The sequence below is a fragment of the Mus caroli genome, chromosome 3 (assembly GCF_900094665.2).
Source record: "Mus caroli chromosome 3, CAROLI_EIJ_v1.1, whole genome shotgun sequence".
NCBI lineage: Eukaryota > Metazoa > Chordata > Mammalia > Rodentia > Muridae > Mus > Mus caroli.
The window spans coordinates 91911856-91931513 of record NC_034572.1 but is presented as its reverse complement, the minus strand read 5'-3'; the positions used below and the strand labels follow the sequence as shown (position 1 = coordinate 91931513).

The 19658-nt window shown below is 44.1% G+C and overlaps 1 protein-coding gene across 5 annotated transcripts in view; it reads left to right on the top strand.

Moving 5' to 3' along the window:
- The window catches only part of LOC110291038 (myomegalin), a 198945-nt gene that overhangs the window by 16513 nt on the left and 162774 nt on the right, over positions 1–19658 (top strand). The window contains exon 1 of one of the 5 annotated variants that reach the window (XM_029475076.1): positions 3399–3753. The exons of the other annotated variants lie outside the window; for them this stretch is intronic. Coding sequence (XP_029330936.1) covers positions 3734–3753 — 20 coding nt within the window. The 5' untranslated portion in view covers positions 3399–3733. Of the gene's footprint in view, positions 1–3398; positions 3754–19658 lie in introns of those variants that run through there. 5 annotated transcript variants of the gene reach the window in all.

The window sequence follows — 19658 nt, the reverse complement described above, 5'->3', positions numbered from 1 at the left end:
AAAATTAATTTAAAACTAGTTTTAAAAAATTTATTGAAAACACTTTAGATTTATTTATTTTATTACTTTATGTGTATGAGTGATTGGCTTTCATGGATGTCTATGCAGCAAATGCACACCTGGAGGTCAAAAGAGGGTGTTTAGATCCCCTGGGACTAGAGTTACTGACTGTTGTGAGCTCCCATGTGTGTGCTGGGAATTGAACTTGGGTCCTCTACAAGAGGAATAAATGCTCTTAACCTGAGTTAACTCCAGCCCCTCTGGAACATAGTTTTTGTCATGTATTTTCACCTTGTCTCAATTTAGGTCAACAAAGAGGCTCCAATCATTACCGTTCCTTATGTCCCCCATGGACCAAAGCCTATATCCTGACATGGTGAGAAAGACAGAAGGGTAAAAGAAGATCAGGGCACCTTCTGCCTCTTTTTTTAAGAACACCAAGCCTGTTTTTGAGAGTACTCATGGCTTTACTATTCCCTAAAGACCTTATTCCTTAGGCCCATTGTTTAGGTTCCAATATATGCATTGTAGAGGGATTCATACATTCAAACCAGAGTATAACAAAAGAAAGAAAGGAAGGAAGAAAGAAAGAGAGAGAGAGAGAGAGAGAGAGAGAGGCAGAAAAATGCAAAAATATCATTTGACAGTAATATTAGAAATGTTATAACTATGCAACAAAATAATATTAAGTAGGCTACTGTTCTATTGAAACATATATTAAAACGTAGCATAATTATTGAAGTCTAACTATGGACACTACCTAAAAACATGAACAAATACATAGCAGATGGAAAGCAGGAGAATAAGTATGCAGATCTAAGCTGTAATTATAGCTTTATAAATATGTTTCAGCCCTGACTAACAGGAACCCGGAGAAACGGGCGTTTGTGCTGGATTTGTGTGATTTAGAGAAGTAGTTTTTTTTTGAAATTTAAGAAGTAATTGTTTTTAACCATACATATAAAAGTTTTTAGACATCAAATAAACTTCTACCCTCACAAATACACCCATGTCTGTCAGTGAGCCTATGTTCTCATTAAAAAGACCTTTTTTAGGGCTGGAAAAGGGCTCAGTGGTTAAGAGTACTGGCTTCCAAAGATCCTAAGTTCAATTCCCAGCAACCACCTGGTGGCTCACAATGGGATCTGAACCAAGCTCACAACCATCTACAATGGGATCTGATGCCCTCTGCCATGCAGGCATACATGCAGATAGAGCACTCACATGTATATACATACATACATATATACATACATAGATACATGCATGCATGTGTGCATTACATGCGTAACTAAATGAATACTTAGCCAGGCATGGAGGTGCATGCCTTTAATCCCAGCACTCAGGAGTCAGAGGTAGGGTGAGGCAGAGATAGATGGATCTCTGTGAGTTCAAGGCCAGCCTGGTCTACAGAGTGTAGTTTCCAGGTCTGCCAGAGCTCTCTTTGACAGAGAAATCCTGTCTTGAAAAACCAACCAACTAACCAAATAAATTCTATAAGCTTTAAACACCAATTATGACTAGATTTTAAGGATTATTTTATTTTCTACATAATTTTCTGTAATTTCTGAATGATCTTCAATTATTAACTTATTATTATAAACCTTTGAACAACAGAGTTATTTTTTTTTTTAAAGCCCGTTTTTCAGCCATGCTTCTGAGAGGCCACAGTCACCTAGTTAGCTCATATCTCTTCTGGAGCACGTCTGACTGTAGACAGAATCTCTCTCCACAACTCAACAGCCCATAATTTGATTTCAGACACAACTAAATATAGCATCAACTTTGGTATGAGGGATGGAAACCTGAGCTCTCTGTCCCTCCCTCAAGGCCACAGTGGATTCTTTTCAAGACAGGTGGCTTGTGGGTCTTGGCCAGTGTCAAACTGGACCTTAGTTTTGTCCTTTCCTGGTAATATTTTAAATGAACATTAAGGGTGCAAGTTGCGGACGGGATGGGGGCGGGGCATGATTTTAATCTCAAGAGTGGTTTTAGCTATAAACTAAGCGCTGCTCTTGGGAGATTCTAGAGCCTCAGTGTTTGTTATGCTGTCCGTCCCTCCCGGGTTTCCTACTGAAGATCAGAACTAATCCAAGAAACTGATGTAGCTGACAAGTTCCTGCCGCAGTCCAGGCTCGTTGTTGTTCCACCAGCACTCAGGAATGCCAGGTCTCTTCCTGAGTCTGACTGCAAGGCTGCCGGAGCGCATGGATTTCTTCTGAAGAAGCCTTGTTGGTCTGTCTTTGAAAATTTGGAAAACATAGCTTTTTGGGCCATGCCACTGGCTTCATCAAAGCCTGGGCTGAATTGAACCTTCTTGTTCTCAAACAAATATGCCGTCTTCAAACAAATCTAACAAAATTATCGCCACCAAATATAGGCACTTGTAATATATAGCTTTTTTTAAAAAAATGAGAAGGCCAGCGGTAAAGCTAATGATAACAGTGATCACGTGACTTAATAAAAAGGTTTATTTCCGAGCTAAAAGGGAGCTCCGGGAGGTGAGCCCTCTAATTACAGCATGTTTGTCTTGTTTAAACATTGTACATAGGTCTGGGCAGCCCCCTCCTTGGAAGGAAAGGCTTTCTGTGTGCTCTCAGAACAGCCACAGTTGGAGAGTCCACGTCCTGGGCTCTTAGGTCTCTTTAAGGCGTTTGGAGCATTCTGGGATGTTCAGGAACACAGCCTCCTTGGAGCTTCTGGTAGAGCCCGGTTGCTGTGGGAACTACAAGGGAAAGAAGCTAAACCAAGGGCTGATTGAGATAGGGACAGCTAATAAGCCTACAAGGTTTGGTTAAGAAGGCTGCATCCTGCCGGGCGGTGGTGGTGCACACCTTTAATTCCAGCACTTAGGAGGCAGAGGCAGGCGGATTTCTGAGTTCAAGGCCAGCCTGGTCTACCGAGTGAGTTCCAGGACAGCTAGGACTACACAGAGAAACCCAGTCTAAAAAAAAAAAAAAAAAAGAAGAAGAAGTTTTTGTCAGTGGATTAATGGTGAAAGTAACAGGTCTCCTCTCTCAGAGAATCACCTTGTGCCCTGTGACGCCCTAGGAAGCACAACCTACATTCAGGTTTACATCCTTCTTAGACTCCATCTCTGACTCGGAGGTTACCTGTGGGTGGGCAATGCAGGCTAAGGGAGGATCACCTTTCCAAGGTGCTCCCCTGCAGTTGGTTGCTTTTATCCAAATCTCTTCATTGGAATCAGTGAGGGACTGAGAGTCTGACAAGGGTCATCGATGGTCGCCTTTAGTGCATCAGTCCTTCGAGCCTTCTAGGGAGGCTGTGGGAGCCGGAGGATGTGTGCCGCGGCGGCGTGTCACCTGGGCGGGTCCCGGGCTGCGCGGAGCCCCGCCTCTGCTCCCTCGCGGTTGACAGCTCAGCTGGTGCGGATCAGCTTGTGCCAGCCAGTCGCGTCTCAGCCTGGGAGCGTGTGCGCCCGCGGCCTGGGCTCGGCGGCAGCGGCGTCCAGCCACCTCCCGAGAACAGTCCCTGCCTTGTGCCCAGAGCACCGTTAGCTGAGGGTGCGGCTGAGGCCGATCAACTCGCTCTCTTCAAAAAGCAGAGAGCGGACCTTGTTCCTTCACCCGGCACCGGCGCCAAGAGGAGCTGGGGAGGACGAAGAGACTCGGGTTTTTTGCGCTGGAGACTCCTGGGCAAGGCTTGGCATCTTCCCGGGCTGCGGCCACCCCGGGGTGACCGGCACCCAGAGAGTGACGAGAGCGCTTGGATCATGGAGCAGACCTGGGCCAGGTAGGGAGCGGCTTCTCCATTGCCGCCTGTAGACTTGGGGTTCCTGCCCTATTCCCTCCCCGCCCGGTCGCCCCTCACCACTAGAGGCCTCGGAGCTCTTCTTCCCTTTTCTGTCCTGTCGCCTTCCTGGTTCCCAGCCCACCTCTCCTAGCCTCCCACAGGCGCTCTACTCTTCAGCATGTCCCCAGCTTGGCGACTCTCCTTTTCACCTACTCCTGACGTCAAAACCGCCCCGGGGTTGCCTGGAAGTTTTTCCTGTTGCCATGTGTCCTCCTGTCTTTTCCTGATTTGTGAGCTTCTTTTCCAAGAGGTTGGAGAGACTCCCTCCAGGGGATACCTTTAGTTTCTGATACTTTTTAGTGTGTCTGGTTCTTTCTCACTCTGCCACGTTTTCCACCTCAACCTTATCCTGCCCTAGCGACACGCCAGCAACCCACAGAGGCCAGTAACGCTCATCATCTTGAACCTTGGTTCTGAGCTCACCGTGGAAAGGGAAGGAAAGGGAAGGAAAGGGAAGAAAAGGGAAGGAAAGGGAAGGAAAGGGCTCGGAGCACCCTCCATTGCCCATGGCGAGGCCAGGGCGGGTCTGGGATAGGCTGTGTTGTGGAGGTGATGGCAGAATTCTGTTCCTTCGCCCTCCATCCCACCATTCCCTAAATATTCTTTAAAAGGGAGCTCCTTCATGGACTGGCAAGGATTAGAGACCCTTTGTTAAGACAAAGATTTCCTCTCTCTCTCTCTCTCTCTCTCTCTCTCTCTCTCTCTCTCTCTCTCCNCCCNCCCCCCCCCCTCCAGGGGGTAGTCTCTGGGTGTGAGAAGACTGTATCCCAGATAGACGCTCATCATCCCCAGAATTTAGCTTTGGGGAACGGAAGTGTAGACAAGTGACTGTTCTGACTCCCAAGGCAGTGAAGACTACTAACATAAAAAGTAAATTGGGGTTCTACAATAATTATGAAAAAATGGGGGTTCGCTATTGATTGTTAAGTTCAACCAAGTGAACAGTTCACTGTGAATTTTAAAGAAAGGACACACTGCACACAGGGAACACGCACTGCCGGAGTAAGTGGACTTTGTCCATGTGAAGGGTCAACCCTCCTTTTTCGGTTTTTTTTTTTTTCTCCTAGGGAACTGTGCTCTGTTTGGGGCTTCACATGATTTATTTTTTTAAAAAGTGCAGTCAAGAGACAGGGTGGGGCTCAAAGCCATGCTTTGAGGGTTGGCCAAGGGACCTGGGGCTCTTAAGTCTGGAGATGGGGAGGGCATGCCAGCACTATTCAGAGATCTGAAGAGCAGTTGGTGGTAGGGGGATTAGCTGAGTTTAGAATCTCCTAATAGGACAGAGCAACTGACTGATGCAGCAAGTCTCAGAGAGGCAAGGTATGACCCCACTGCAGGAAGCGCCCTCTGAACACTGATCTATCTGCTCCAGGGAGATTACTGTCCCTGGTTGTATTCAAGCAGAGGCTAGGTGAGTGCCTGCTGGGGGAAGCTTGAGGGTATCAGGGACTGTTCTGTCTACCAGCATTCTCACACCTTAAAAAAACAATGGTAATTGGGGAGATAGCTCAGTCCATAAAGAAAGTACCGGTCTTGTAAGGATGAGGATCCGAGTTCCTTTCCCAGAACCCATGTAGCAAGCAAGCAAGCAAACAAACAAACAAACAAAACCCAACCAGGTGCTGTGGTGCAAGTTACAGGTGTGTGTGTGTGTGTGTGTGTGTGTGTGTGTGTGCAAGCAGCGCATACAGCAACTGAGGAATGACCCCTGAGATTCCTTCCGGCATACACAAAAGTGTACATTCACACACATACAAATATGTGCACATATGCACACATATACACACACACACAAAGTAATTGTGTCAAGGTCTCACACATCACAGAGTGTATAAATGTGATGGGCAATCAGATCAAGAACCATCCCTGACTTGTGAACTTGGTCCTACTTGCGACACCCAGGTTACCTTTACCCTGACTTTAGCGCCATAGACTAATCTCACCTAGTTTTAAACTTCATGTAACTAGACGTAGACAGGATAAGCTTGCCTCCTGCTTCTTTTGCTTACTCTTATGCTTTTGGGGATTCTTCAACATGTGTGTACTGTTGTAGTTGAATGATTCTTTCTTCCAACTAGGACTGTATTGAGTGCTAATATGTCAGGTGATTTGGGCAGTATGAGGTTTACAGATAGTAGGAGGGTGATGCTATAATACTTGGTACAAGCCATTTGTAAATGCACGTGAGCATTTCTACTGGGCAAACAAATAGAAATAGGATCGTTAGGGAACAGGAAATGCATGTTCAACTTTAGGAATACTATCAATTGTTTTTTTCTTTTTCTTTTATTAATTTATTCACTTTACATCCAGATCACTGTCCCCCATCCCAGCCCTTCCCCCTCCCCAACACTCCATTCCTTTCTCTGATGAGACACTGGAGGCCCACTCTTGATATCCCCCGACCCTGGCACATCAAGTCTCTGCAGGGCTAGGCGCTTCTTCTCTCACTGAGGCCAGACAAGACAGCTAAGTTAGGGGAGCAGATTCCACAGGCAGGAACCATCTTTAGGGCTAGCCCCTGCTCCAGTTATTTGGAATGCACATAAAAACCAGGCTGCACATGCGCTACATGTGTGTGTGGGGGCGGGGCGAGATCCAGCCCATGTATGCTCTTTAGTTGGTGACTCAGTCTCTGAGAACCCCTAAGCGTCCAGTTAGTTGACTTTGTCAGTTTTCCTGTGGAGTTCCTATTCCCTTCATGGCCCTCAATCCTTCCTCCAACTCTTCCATAAGATTCCCTAAGCTTCATCCACTGTTTGGCTATGAATCTCTGCATCTGTCCTGAGTCAGCTGCTGTGTGGAGCCTCTCAGAGAACAACAGTGCTAGGCTCCTGTCTGCAAGCATATTAGAAAACACCGATGGCTGGCAAAATGGATGATCCCACTATTAATAAGCCCAAACCACAGTATGAAATGCATTTGCAATGCAACCAAATACACCTACATGTAGGAATACTTAACCTCATCATGGGCTTTATAATCAGATGTTTTCTGTTATTTCTTTAGAAAATCAATGGTGATTGTGACTCAATTTATTTTATCATCTAAAGGGTCACAGTTGGCAAAAATAAAAATGATGGCTGGAGACTCAGATCCTTAGCTTATAAGGCAGATCAGTTTATAAACATCCACTGAAGAGAAGAAGCCCAAACAGCCACACACTGTGCTAGACGCTAAGCACATGAATGAGACTGGTTCTGCCTTTGAGGGTTTCATATTTGAATCACCGATAATTTTGTTTGTCTGTTTATTAAAAACTCTCACAGTATAACCCAGGCTGGCTCTGATACCCCTGTCCTACTTCCTCCCCCACCATTTAAGATTTTAATAAACTCAAGTGAAGGCAAAGATATACATTGTCTACTGTCATAGTTAGCATTAGCTGTCAACTTGACAGGAACCTAAAGTCATCTGGAAAGAAGGAACCGCAACAAAAAAATTATCTTGACCAGACTGGCCTATGACCATATCTGGGAAACATTTTTTTTAATTGTTAATTTTTTGAAGAAAGGCCCAGCCCACTATGGGCAGTGCCATCCCTAGGCAGGTAGGCCTGGGCTGGATAAGACAGCCAACTGAGCAAACCAAAGGGAGCAAGTCAATAAGCCAAGCTTCTCCACTGTATTTTGCTTGAAGATCCTGCCTTGAGTTCCTGTCATGGCTTCTGTCAATGATAGGCTATGACCTGTAAAGTAAAATAAGCTCCATTCTCCCCAAGTCGATTTTGGTCATGGTGTTTATCAAAGAGAGAAGCAGTCTAGGACAGCTACTTTGGGAGTACTTTGGAAAAGCACACCCTGAAGGATGCTGAGAAGGAACGTTGACCATAATTGCTAGCATGTAGTAAGCTTTCAGTGGGTGCTAATTGTTTACATCTGTGATTTCTCTTAACACTCATAACTTCTGCTATAAACAGTTTTCAAGACAAGGAAATCAAACTTCAGGGAGAATGACTCGTTTGTCCAGCGTGACCCATACAACTAAGGAAGAAATGGAAACTCTGATGATCTAACTCATAAGCCTGAGATTTTTATTGCTTTATTTTAATTGGGTTTTGTAGGTGACTTGGCTTCTGACTTGGTTTTGAAAAGGCGTTCTTTTTTTAAAATTTATTTTATTTTTTATTAGATATTGTCTTTATTTACATTTCAAATGTTATCCCCTTTCCTAGTTTCCCCTCCCAAAATCCCCTATCCTCTCTCTCCCCTCCCCCTGCTCCCCAACCCACCCACTCCCATTCCTGGCCCTGGCATTCCCCTATACTTGGTCACAGGACCAAGGGCCTCTCCTTCCACTGATGACCAACTAGGCCATCTTATGCTACATATATCGCTAGAGCCACAAGTTCCACCATGTGTTTTCTTTGATTGGTGGTTTAGTTCCAAGGAGCTCTGGGGGTACTGGTTAGTTCATATTGATGCTCCTCCTATGGAGAAAAGATGTCCTTAAGTTGGCTTCCTTGAAAGTTATGCTAAAGATATGCAGAAGTCTGGGATTTTAAGCCCAGGTTTCATTCCAGAAAGTCCTGGAAAGTGCCCTACCTGAAAGCTGCTTCACACAAACCCAACGTTTTGTGACTTGAAGTGGTTTTCTGAAGCCTATAGGCTGGCCTTGAGTTTCTTAGCCTCCTTTCAGCTCCCAAGCGCTAGGATCACAGACATGTGCCCTGCAAGCCCAGCTTCTTCATGCTCTTTACCATGTTCAGTCTACCCACAAAGGACCAGGGTGTTGAGCATTTAGCTCTCAGTAGGACACACCCTGATGGCTGCACATCACCTGCCTCTCCTCAACCCCACGTGTGCCTTCTCTCCTTTCCCATGTGTGCTTCCTACCTGACTGGCTGCTGTCGGCCTCTTTGTTGAGTCATGTGTGGAGAACATGGTTAGTTCTCCAATAGCAAATTTCCCATGAACGTACTGGGCATCTCGAATACTGTTTTCCCCCCTTGTCAGATTGATGTGCCTGCAGAGTTCAGAGCCGCTGAAGGACTGGTTCACGGAGACAGATTATGGAGAATTTGATGGTGAGGTTAAGCTTTCTCATGTGGTGAATCTAATGGTAGAGAGGCTGTTGTTCTGAGTATTTCGTGTCCTGGACTGGAGATGCACTGCACTTCTGCTTTAGAGACTGTGGGTATTTGATCCAGGGCCACTTTTGTATTAGTTTCCTGTTACCTAAACAGTGGCTTATGACGCAGAAAGTATGCAATGCTGGAGGTCAAAAGTCTAAAAAAAAAATCAGCCTTTGAAACTAAACAGGACATCATCAGGCCCGTGTTCCCTCTGGAGCTCTGGAGAGCATCCATCCCCTGCCTTTTTCAGCATCTGGAGACCCTCAGCATTCCTGGCCCAGAGCACCAGTCCAGCAACGGCATTGCTCTGGCTGCTGTTCCCAACACCATGTCTCTTTTCTGTCATTCAAACTTCCTGTGTCCTCCTTATAGGGACCCTGGTGACAACTTTGGGGCCAAACAAATAATCTAAGATCATGTCTTCTCACAGTCATGTCTTAGCGGTCGCTTTGGCTGTGTGAAGTTGCATGTTCACAAGCTCTGGTGATTAGGAATGTGGACCTCCTTGGGATGGATGTCATTGTTGAGTGTGTACAATGATGAATACTGGAAAAGTCATTACTAATTCTCTTCCTTTTCTGGGTGGAAATGTTCTTGCTTGTGGCATATGGTGACTCTGAGTAAGTGGAGCAAGTCATATGTGACTTTTATACGAGTTGCCTGAACAAAGAACTGAAAGAAAGAAAGAAAAAAACTTCCTTATTCAAGAGCAGCCTTTAAGATGTAAGGTTAGGAAAGAAAAGTATATTGCTTTGTTGTTTCTTTTACCATGTAATTAGATTTAATACATTGCTTGTATCTGCTTTCTGAGGCTGTGAAAATCTGGAGATGGCAAGAAAATCAGTGAATCAAGAAAACGAATGGTCCAGTTTCAGGATTTGGTTCTACTTCTTTGCCATAGAGTCAAAAGAGAAATTTCAAGTAAGATGACATATTCATCAGCCGTAGACTTATGGTTCCTACCAGATCCCATTGATAACTTTTTGTATTTGTTCTACTCTCTCAGCCTGGTCGAATTCATGGGAACTACTAGAGAGTCCTGCTGACAAATGGATAGTGAGAGCCAGAGATGGCACTTTCCCCCATTTTACAGATGTGGCTGCTGAGGCCAGGGAGGTTATGTGATTTTCTACTGTTCAAATTAGTATGCATGGCAGTTAGATGATGCCACTGTCTTGCTCGACTGGCATTTTGCACGTAGCATTTTGTAGGAGGAAAAATGCTTGCTTTCCTAACTCTATTACTGAGATGTCTTTAGACAGTGAATTCCTGTTGAATATTCATCAGTGCGAGCAATTAATTTTCTGTATTTTGAGAAGGAAAATCTCTGCCTTGGCAACTGTGCTCTGCACTTGGCTGCGGCTTGGGGACTTTGTCTCAGTCACTGCTTCCTTGCCTTAGTCCCACAAACTAGATCAGGATACACTGCTGGCCCCCACGTCTTTCAACCACAAAGGCTGGGTGAGGAAGACTGGGAAGGTTGCTTTTGCTTGGAAGCAGAACTTGAGTGCATTTCCCCCCAGCATCCTCCTCATCCTGGAAGCTCACTTCACTGTGGTTGTGTTGAGCACTCACTCAGTGGATGTCTTAAGACACCACCCACATGGAAACCCATCTGTCTTATAAATAAGATTCCCAACTGGGCTCAGGACATTTCACGTGTTGTCTCGGGCAAAAATTCAAATAACATTTAAAGTTAGAATAAAAGTCCAAAATAAAAAATAGATGTCATGATGACCTAGGGTGGCTCCATCCAATCCTATTTTAAAACATTCAGACACACGGGGCCATGTTCCCTTTGCCTCATCGCATCTTCTGAGCTCTCTAGTCAGCAGGACAAATATGATGTGATTTTTTTTCCTGAGCCCTCATAGCCAAGTCATTGTTATTCATAATGAATGTTAACAAGATAACCACGATCCACATCTGTGTAGTACTCTAATATTCTGTGACACCTTTCAAGTTAACCCATCCCGCCACCCACTGCTCTCCTGTTTGCTGTTTTATGTGTTGTACCCATCATGTACTTATAACATGCCATGTGGTGGGATTATAACACATGGCTTCATCATTTCCTACTCTAGATCTGAGAACTCACCCCACTTCTACTAAGGCTGGGCACCCAAGCCTGGGAAATCTGCGTTTGCTCTGGAAGTGTGGGTTGGCTGCATTGAGAGTTGCCTTGCCATTTCCCACCTTTAACTATTATAAACACCCAGCAGATATTTCTATGCCAAAAGCATCTTCTTCCATGGGATTTTTTTTTTAAATGATCGATGTTCAGTAGTAGAACAGCAGCATTAAACATTTCCAGTTTTTGAAAATTCACCGAATATTCCTGTGAGTTGTGTTTGTACATATCAGACAGATATATTACAGTTTAAGTGTCTTTTCGAGATCTGAATTCCCATGTGACACACACACACACACACACACACAAAGAGAGAGAGAGAGAGAGAAAGAGAGAGAACATAACATAAAGTGGTGTATCTCTAGGTAAGTCAGTACCGACATTCCTACTTTACTCTTCTTGGTGGGAGGCAGGGGGGATGCTTTTTTGTGGTTGTTAATCTCTTTTAGTATTGTGCTCTAAGATGGTAATAAATATAACATAGGGACATGAGTAATTAAGAAGTAGATTTGGGTTACGATAAGATTATGCATAGTAAGTGTTAGGATGCCTATTGCAAGGAAAAGGAAAAATGTTGCATTCGCTTATGGACTTATGTGTAGCATCCCTTACCTTCTTCTTTTGAGCTAAGTCTTTGTCTGCTTTATAACAGAAAGAAGTGTGCATTTGTGTGTGCCAAGTGGCAACATGTAATATGTAAACTGAGGTTGTTTTAAAAGAGTCTTCTGTGCCTTAGTTGAGCTTTTCCAGGTTTTGGCCTCATGGAAATTGCCTTGCCAGCAGCCCTAGGGAGCTGGTTCTACAGTGATTGCCTCTTTACACACCCTGATCTAAAATTATTATGTGTGGGCCTTTCTATGCCGGTTGTTCCCACCCACACACCTAGCCTTGCCTTTGCTGGGGTAACTGTTTATCTTTCTGTGGTGAGCTTCATCACTGCTTCCTTTGGGAAGTATTTTTGGAAGCAAGTTCTTGGTATTTTCTATAGTCGGTTCTGCCTGTTCTGTATAACTTTGAACCTACTTGATTCATTTGGTATTTCCCATGATCTTATTTGATTGGGCAATGGATTCATTATTTGTGCCTAGACCGTCAGTGAATCTTCAGTGAAGGATTCTCCAGATAACATTTCCTGAAAGCCTGATATAATCTCTTAGGTGTTGCCTGGCACCATTGGGCATTCAAGTTGGATGCTGTTTAAGAATTGTGAGCAGGTTGTGCTATGATACATACTGTCTTTAGAGCTGGCTACCTGACAGTGAATGATGCTGACACTCTACATGGCCTCCAGGCACGCCTTGCTTCAAGGTCCTCCCATCACTATTCTATAACTTGAGTTTGCTTGAGTACCGTGCAAGCACTGGCATCCATTGTGGGAATCCTTATTCCATATTCTCTCTCCTCAAGAATCTCAACCCTGGGGGCTGGAGAGATGGCTCGTTTGTTTAAGAGCACTGGCCGCTCTTCCAGAGGACATGGGTTCAATTCCCAGCACCCACATGGCAGCTCACAACTGTCTGTAACTCTAGTTCCAGAGGCTCCAACATTCTCACACAGACATGCATGCAGGCAAAACACCAATGTACATAAGATAATAGTTAAAAAAAACCTCAACCCTGATGATGTACTCTCTAACACCCACCCCACCTCGCCCCTGACCCCTTTTCCTGTCTCTCTGGACCCTGAGTTTATTTACCTCATTGCTTACTTCAGCTCCTTGGTTCCCTCATATCTCCCAGGCTATCTGCTCCTTAATTTCTCTGTGGAGCCTACATTCAAAAGGAACTGTGAAAGTCATTTTCTCAGTACTATTTTAGAACTTCTAGTACCTTAACAGCCCATAAGCCTTGGTGAATGCTGTAATTCCCCTTAGAACTCTGTAAGCTTTGTCTTAATGCTTTATTAAGCCTGTGGAGATAACAGACTCTAGCTTTACTTTTTTCTAATTTCAGAACAATCTATAATTTGCCTTAAACATCCCCTTCATCTTCCTACTTGCTCCCTCCCTTTACCCTACTTTCCTGGACTCTTCCTGCAAAAGAACATTCCTTATAACATACTTTTTGTTTGTTTGTTTTTTCCGAGACAGAGTTTCTCTGTGTAGCCCTGGGTGTCCTGGAACTCACTTTGTAGACCAGGTTGGCCTCGAACTCAGAAATCTGCCTGCCTCTGCCTCCTGAGGGTTGGGATCAAACGCGTGCGCCACCACGCCCGGCTCCTTATAACATTCTTTTAAAAAACAAAACCAAACCTTTTGTTTTGGGTACATGGGTGTTTTGCCTGCATGTATGTCTGTGCACCACACATGTGCCTGGTGTTGTAGAGGCCAGAAGAGGGTGTTGGATCCCCTGGAACTGGAATGGCAACTGAATCTGGGTCCTCTGAAAGAAAAGTATTCTTGATTGCCAAGACAGCTCTCTAGCCACCTCCTTACAACCTTTTATTTTAATAGTGTGAGAACAAAAGTAAGGGGTGGAAATGTCTCAGAGGGCAGGAGGGGCACTCACGGCTCAGATTGGTGACCTGGGTTCTAATTCTGGAATCCATGGTGACAGGAGGGAGCCAACTCCTGTAGGTTGTTCACTGATCTCCACAAGTGTACCATAGAATGCACACACACACACACACATATGTACATGCACACACACACACTGTAAAAGTAAAAACCATTTAGGGATCATCTCCTCTTTGTGATTTTTCATTTACAGGTTTGCAGAAGCAAAACTGAAGAACACTTAAAAGTAAAAACATAAAATTTTCTTAAAATATGGTCTGTGCATAGTGACATTTAACACATGACTTTTGTTTTTGTTTTTGTGTTTTTTTTTTTCTTTTTTGAGCTTTCCCTAAGGATCATGTAGCTCTTTAAAAACCATTAAAGATAGACAAAGAAATTAAACGTTGAAAGATTACATGAATCAAAAGCAAACAGAAAGGGAATAAAAACAGCCAGTGTAGCACTGTAGTGGACTGAGCCAATGCCCTCGCCATACCCTAGGCCTGGAAATATTAGCCGCTAGTGAAAACTGAGGACCACAGAACACACTGGCAGGACCCAAAGGGGGAATCAGAAGGTAGGTTCTGGAAGTGTGCAGAGAGACAATCCCTAGTGATCTGGATGAAGCCAAAGCAGGTGATTTTTAATGCATCTTTTTAATGATATACAGATGTCTCACCTGTCTCCTTGCTGATTCGAGGAGGCAGAGGGAACCTGTTAGATAGTTGAATGTCTGATGGCCTTATAAGGCAAAGTGAGGAAAATAATCGCCTGAACTGCCTTTACCTTCTACAATATTAAGTCATTTCTCTGAACTGCAACATGTGACTTCATGCAAAAATACTGTCCTTTAGGAAGGGAGGAAGAGAGAGGGAGGGAGAAAGAAAGGGGTGGGGCAGACAGAGAGGCAGAGACAGACCAAGACAGACTGAGACAGATAGGCAAGCAGACAGACAGATTCTAAATCCTGGAGTCTGTGTGCAGACATGTAGTCATGCTGGCTGTAAGTGATGCTTGTAGTGCCCTGTAGCAGTTGAGGATGAACACTCTAGAGCCTGCCTCCTGCAGATGCATTTGGCCATGGACACTTTCATGGAGAGACTGTGTAAAGTGAAGGCTGTAACTGCATCCTGTGCGGGGAGAAGTGGATGCTTATGCAAGTCAGTCCATGCTGAACATGTCGGGGCTCCCAATAACGTGCTGTGTGTGTGGTGAGGGCCTTTGCTAAGTCAGCATCCTCACTTGCAGAGATGATAATGATGGGTCTGGAGATGAGAAAAATGATGATCTCAGTGTGTTTATTGTACAATAGTCCCTCTCTCCGCATCTGTGACTTCTGTCCTATTTGCATTTGAATGCGTCTTTTTTTGTGTGTGTGTGATTCTCGTGCCAAATTGTGGGGTAGGAGTATTTGGCAACATTTGAAGCCTAGAGGATGCACTTGCTGTCTGTCTTGGCAAGTGAAAAGGAGGCCCGAGATGTGGTCTCAGATCACGTTCACAAACAGCTTTCCGCTTTGTTATGTGTGTCTCCGTTATCTCTCGTGTTTTCAGTTCCTTTTCATTGACTGTAGGGAATGAGATGCAGTGTTGTCATCTAGGGGCTTGAGGAAGATATCAATACTCTAGAGAAATCTGGTTAGAGACACTTGTCAGGATAAGGCATGTATAAGTCACACTCAACACTTCTCTCTTAGGATTTTAATTTATTTGTCACATATCATTTGTCAGAGCAGATACGAGTATAGGCTGTCTTTCATGGATAAGTTGCTATCCCTAGAAACAAATTTGTTTTAAATCTCCACTGCATCTTCTTGGCACAGCAGGTAGCTCAACATGCTTTTCTCTTAATTGCTCAGGACTCATATCTCTGGACTTAAGGCAGAAACAAAGGAAACATTCATGCATGGATATAAATAGGGTATGTGGACAAGGAAAAGGTCTGGAGGGGCTGGAGAGGTTGAATGGTTAAGAGCACTTGTGGTTCTTGCAGAGGACCCAAGTTCAGATTGCACTACCTATTTCTGGTGATTCACAATCATGTGTAAATTTAGATGCAGGGAATCTAATGCCCTCTTCTGGCCTCCATGGGCAACTACACTCACATGCACAAATACACACACAGATACATGGGTATGCACATAATTGAAAAGGAAATAAATCTATGTTTATGGTAGATACTTTTTCAAGATCTGGAGTCATCCCAGTTCAGCTTTTAGGTTCATGCCCCAGTGTGGCGTCACTGAATGCATCTCACTTCCCAGGCCTCTTCCTCACGTGTAGAATAGAGTGAGGCCATCTGTTTCACTGGATGTGGTTGAATAATGCCCAGAAAGTGTAAGACACCCCTTAAAGGGTGGCAGCAGCCTTAGTGGTGCGTGTGACAGTTCTCCATAGTAATTATTATGCTCAATGAGCAGTATTTTAGTGTAAGAGAATGTGTTGCTTTGTAAAGTTATGCACAGGCAGTTCAAAGACTGTTACCTGCAGATGTCTTTACTGTCAAGTTAACACTATTTGTGAAATTCTACCATTTATAAGTTTTCAGAGCCAGAGCCTATTGTTAAAAAAAATACACAGATATTATTTCCTTCTAACCAGTTTTTATTTGGCAGGATTGAATGTGTTTACAAATAAAACTATGGAAAATTGAACTTTAGGGCATTTCCTTCACTTGAACCAGACAGAACCTTACAAGACATGTCAAAGAAGTCTTTTTTAAAAAGATTTATTTATTTTCTATTATGTTTATAAATGTTTTGCCTCTACTCGTGCCTGTGGGGTCAGAAGGGATCTTCTGATCCCCTGGGAAGGGAGCTACAGAGAGTTGTGAGCCATGTGGGTTCTGGGAACTGAACCTGGGTCCTCTGGAAGAGCAACAACTGCTCTTAAGCACTGGGCCATCTCAAAGGAGGTGAAGCCTTCTCAACAACATGGAAATAAGGGCAGAATGTATGTTTGGTTTGATGCCTAATACTGCAGAGACCCCAGTAACCAGCAAATGTCAGAAAATTTCCTGTCATACTACAAACCTTTGTCTGCTTAAAAACCCACACTACATCTAACCACTGAACTATTTCATCTTTAATGTAGGTCATTAATGAGTAAAGCTAGTAAAAGCTAAAACACATTGTCCAAGCCAAATGTAGTGGCACAAGCCTTTAACCTCAGGTCTTAAGAGGGAGAAGCAGGAGGATCTCTGGGAATCTAAGGCCAACCTGATCTACCTCGTGAGCTCCAGGACAGCCAGAGCTATATAGAGAGATCTCATCTCAAAGCAAACCAACCCCATCCTCCCCAACCCCACCCCCAGTCCTAACCACCATCACCAATACCACTACCAATAACCACCCACATCTTTCTTTCTTCTTCCTTTCTTTCTTTTTAATAAAAAGAATCTTTCAATAGACAATGTCCCCTTGCTGTTATTCCCTTAATAAGGATGGCCTTCATAGGCTCATAGATTTGGATGCAAGGTTAGCAGGGATAGGCACTTATTAGGAGGTGTGGCTTTGTTGAAGGAGGTGTCTAGGGGGTAGGCTTTGAGGTTTCAAATGCTCTAGCCAGACCTAGTTTCTCTCTCTTCCTGCTGCCTGTGGATGCTGATGTAGAAATCTCAGCTGCTTTCCAGCACCATGTCTGCCTACATGCTTGCTTCTACAATGACAATGGGCTAAGCCTCTGAGAGAACAAGCTAGACACAGGTGAAGACAAAGCAAGCCAAAGAAGAAGAAGAAGGAGGAGACAGAAGATTGGAAAATATTGACAAAGTTAGCATGAGGCCAAGCAGGGCGCTTCAGGAGAAGCTGAGAGAGGGGCCAGTTTGAGTCAGCTTGGAGAGGAGCTTGCGACTGAACAGATGAGTTGACAGCCAGCAAGTGATCAGAAAGAACTAGGAAGGCATGAGCTTATTCAAGCAGTAAGTTTCAGAGGCTAAAAACATCCTAGGCCTATATAAGAGGCAAAAAGCTTCTAGGAGTAGGCCTAGGTTAGCAGACAGAGGCAATAAACCTTGGAAACAACAATTACTTCAGGAGAATAAAAGTTACAATTGCATTCTCTAGTTTATATTTATAGGCATTTTTACAGTAGCACAAATATTATGCTGATCCTTTTCTAACTCAAAAAGTCATTTGAAAAAATATTTTTCAAAGTTTGTTGTTTTATAGTGGCAAATGCCACCATACGCACACACACACACACATATATATGTACATATATATATATATACATATATATATGTATATATATATATATATACATACATACATACATGCACATATATAAAGTTTTATGACTTACAGTTTTAGGAACCCTTTACAAGTTTAACTGTTCCTTCTCAGGACAATTATACACATTTCAGATCTTCCTGAGTTGGGTTTTGGTCCCAACTCACACTGTAAACCTTGGTGGAAGCAGCCAGCATTACCCATGCTTCAGCAGGACTGCTGCACTGCCTTGAAATTTACCCATGGAGACAATGAAGCTTTTAAGCTCAGCGACCCACAGAGTCCCAGGCCATTGATAAAATGTATGTGCACATGTTATTTGACAGAACACAATGTGGATGGTCTCTAATTCCCAATAAAGTCTTTATTTCCACGTGGAACCCCGTCAGCACTGCCCTTACAGGACTGCATTCCTGATCTCAGCTCTCATGAGAACTGCTCCAAGGCTTCTGAGCTGCATCATCGGACATTGCTACGTCAACGACCCCACTCCCTGCCTCGGTTTTATGTTAGTCACTGCACTGTTGTATCTGAGCTAACCTGCCTTTAAAAAGGGCAGGATTATGTTGGCTCCAGCCTCAGTGTTTTAATCTGTGATTGTTTGGGGCATTAGGCCTGGTGGCAGCAAGAGTACATGGTAGAGAAAAGTTGCTCACTGTGGGGTGCTTACAAGGCAAAGAGAGGAAGCAAGCTGAGGGGTTCCTTTTTTCCAATATAATATCTTTATTGGTTATTTGAGTCCTCCCAGGTCCCCCACCCCACCCTTGTGACCTCTCCATCCCTCCAAAGGGAAAAAAGTCCACCTTGTGTTGCCCAGATACACACTGGAATATGCTCAAACTCGAAATGGCTAGCCATGGAGAAAACCGAGTAGTTATACTGTGTGCAGCCTTGGAGAAGAGAGTGAACCCACCTACACCCCCTCCATATGCAAAGCCCCAGCTGTCCAAGATGTCACTACCTCCCAATAGTGACACAAGCTGGTGACCAAGAGTAATTTGGCATGTTGACCTTTCTCAAGCCTTCGAGATCTAAACCACAATGATATTTGAAGTGGTCAGGTAAAGATGTAGTGTGTGAGAGAAGACACAAAGAGATTTCTGCCTTTGGTCTTCATTAATGTTTCGCTCTGAGAGTCAAGGGTTTGGGAGAAAGGCTTGAGGAAAAGAAAGGGTAGCAAACAGACTGGGAAGGAGCCCTAGAGAGCCATTGATGGGTAGGGCGGGGAACCAAACCGCTGAGCACACCCTTCGTCTTCCTGCCTTTACCCTGTTCTCATGGTGCCTTACACATTCAGCTGTCCTTTAAGACCTAGATTCAACCCATGTTCTCTGCTTTCTATGGCTTCCTTAGACATCTGTCCCTGTATAGATTATATCTCTGCCTCATCTCTATTCTGAAATCTCTTTAAACATTTTGTTCTCACAGTTATCTTTGAACCATATGCCTTACTCTCAGAATCTATTATAGGATGACAAGATCCATAATTTCTATTTTATTTCTAGTGCTTTGCATGAAAAGACTTCCCCACAAATGCTTATGGAGTTGGAAACTCTAAAGCCAGGCCTGTGGAGATGGCTCCATTGGTGAGAGCTTGCTGTGTTAGCATGAGAGCCTCACGTGGATCTCCAACACTCACGGGAAAGCAAAGGGTGCTGGTATGGTGTATACCTTGCTAATCATATTATATAGTGAAACAAACCAGCAAGTTCCAGTTTTGGTGAGAGGTCCTGCTTCCTGTCTCCTCCAAAAAAAGATGGAAAGAAACAGAACAAACATCTGATGTTGAACTCCATTGCCCTCCATATGCGCGCGCGCACACACACACACACACACACACATGCAAGCACACATGTGCACAAGCCATTCTTACCTCACCAACATACATACAAAGTTCCTGTAAGAAATAGCAACC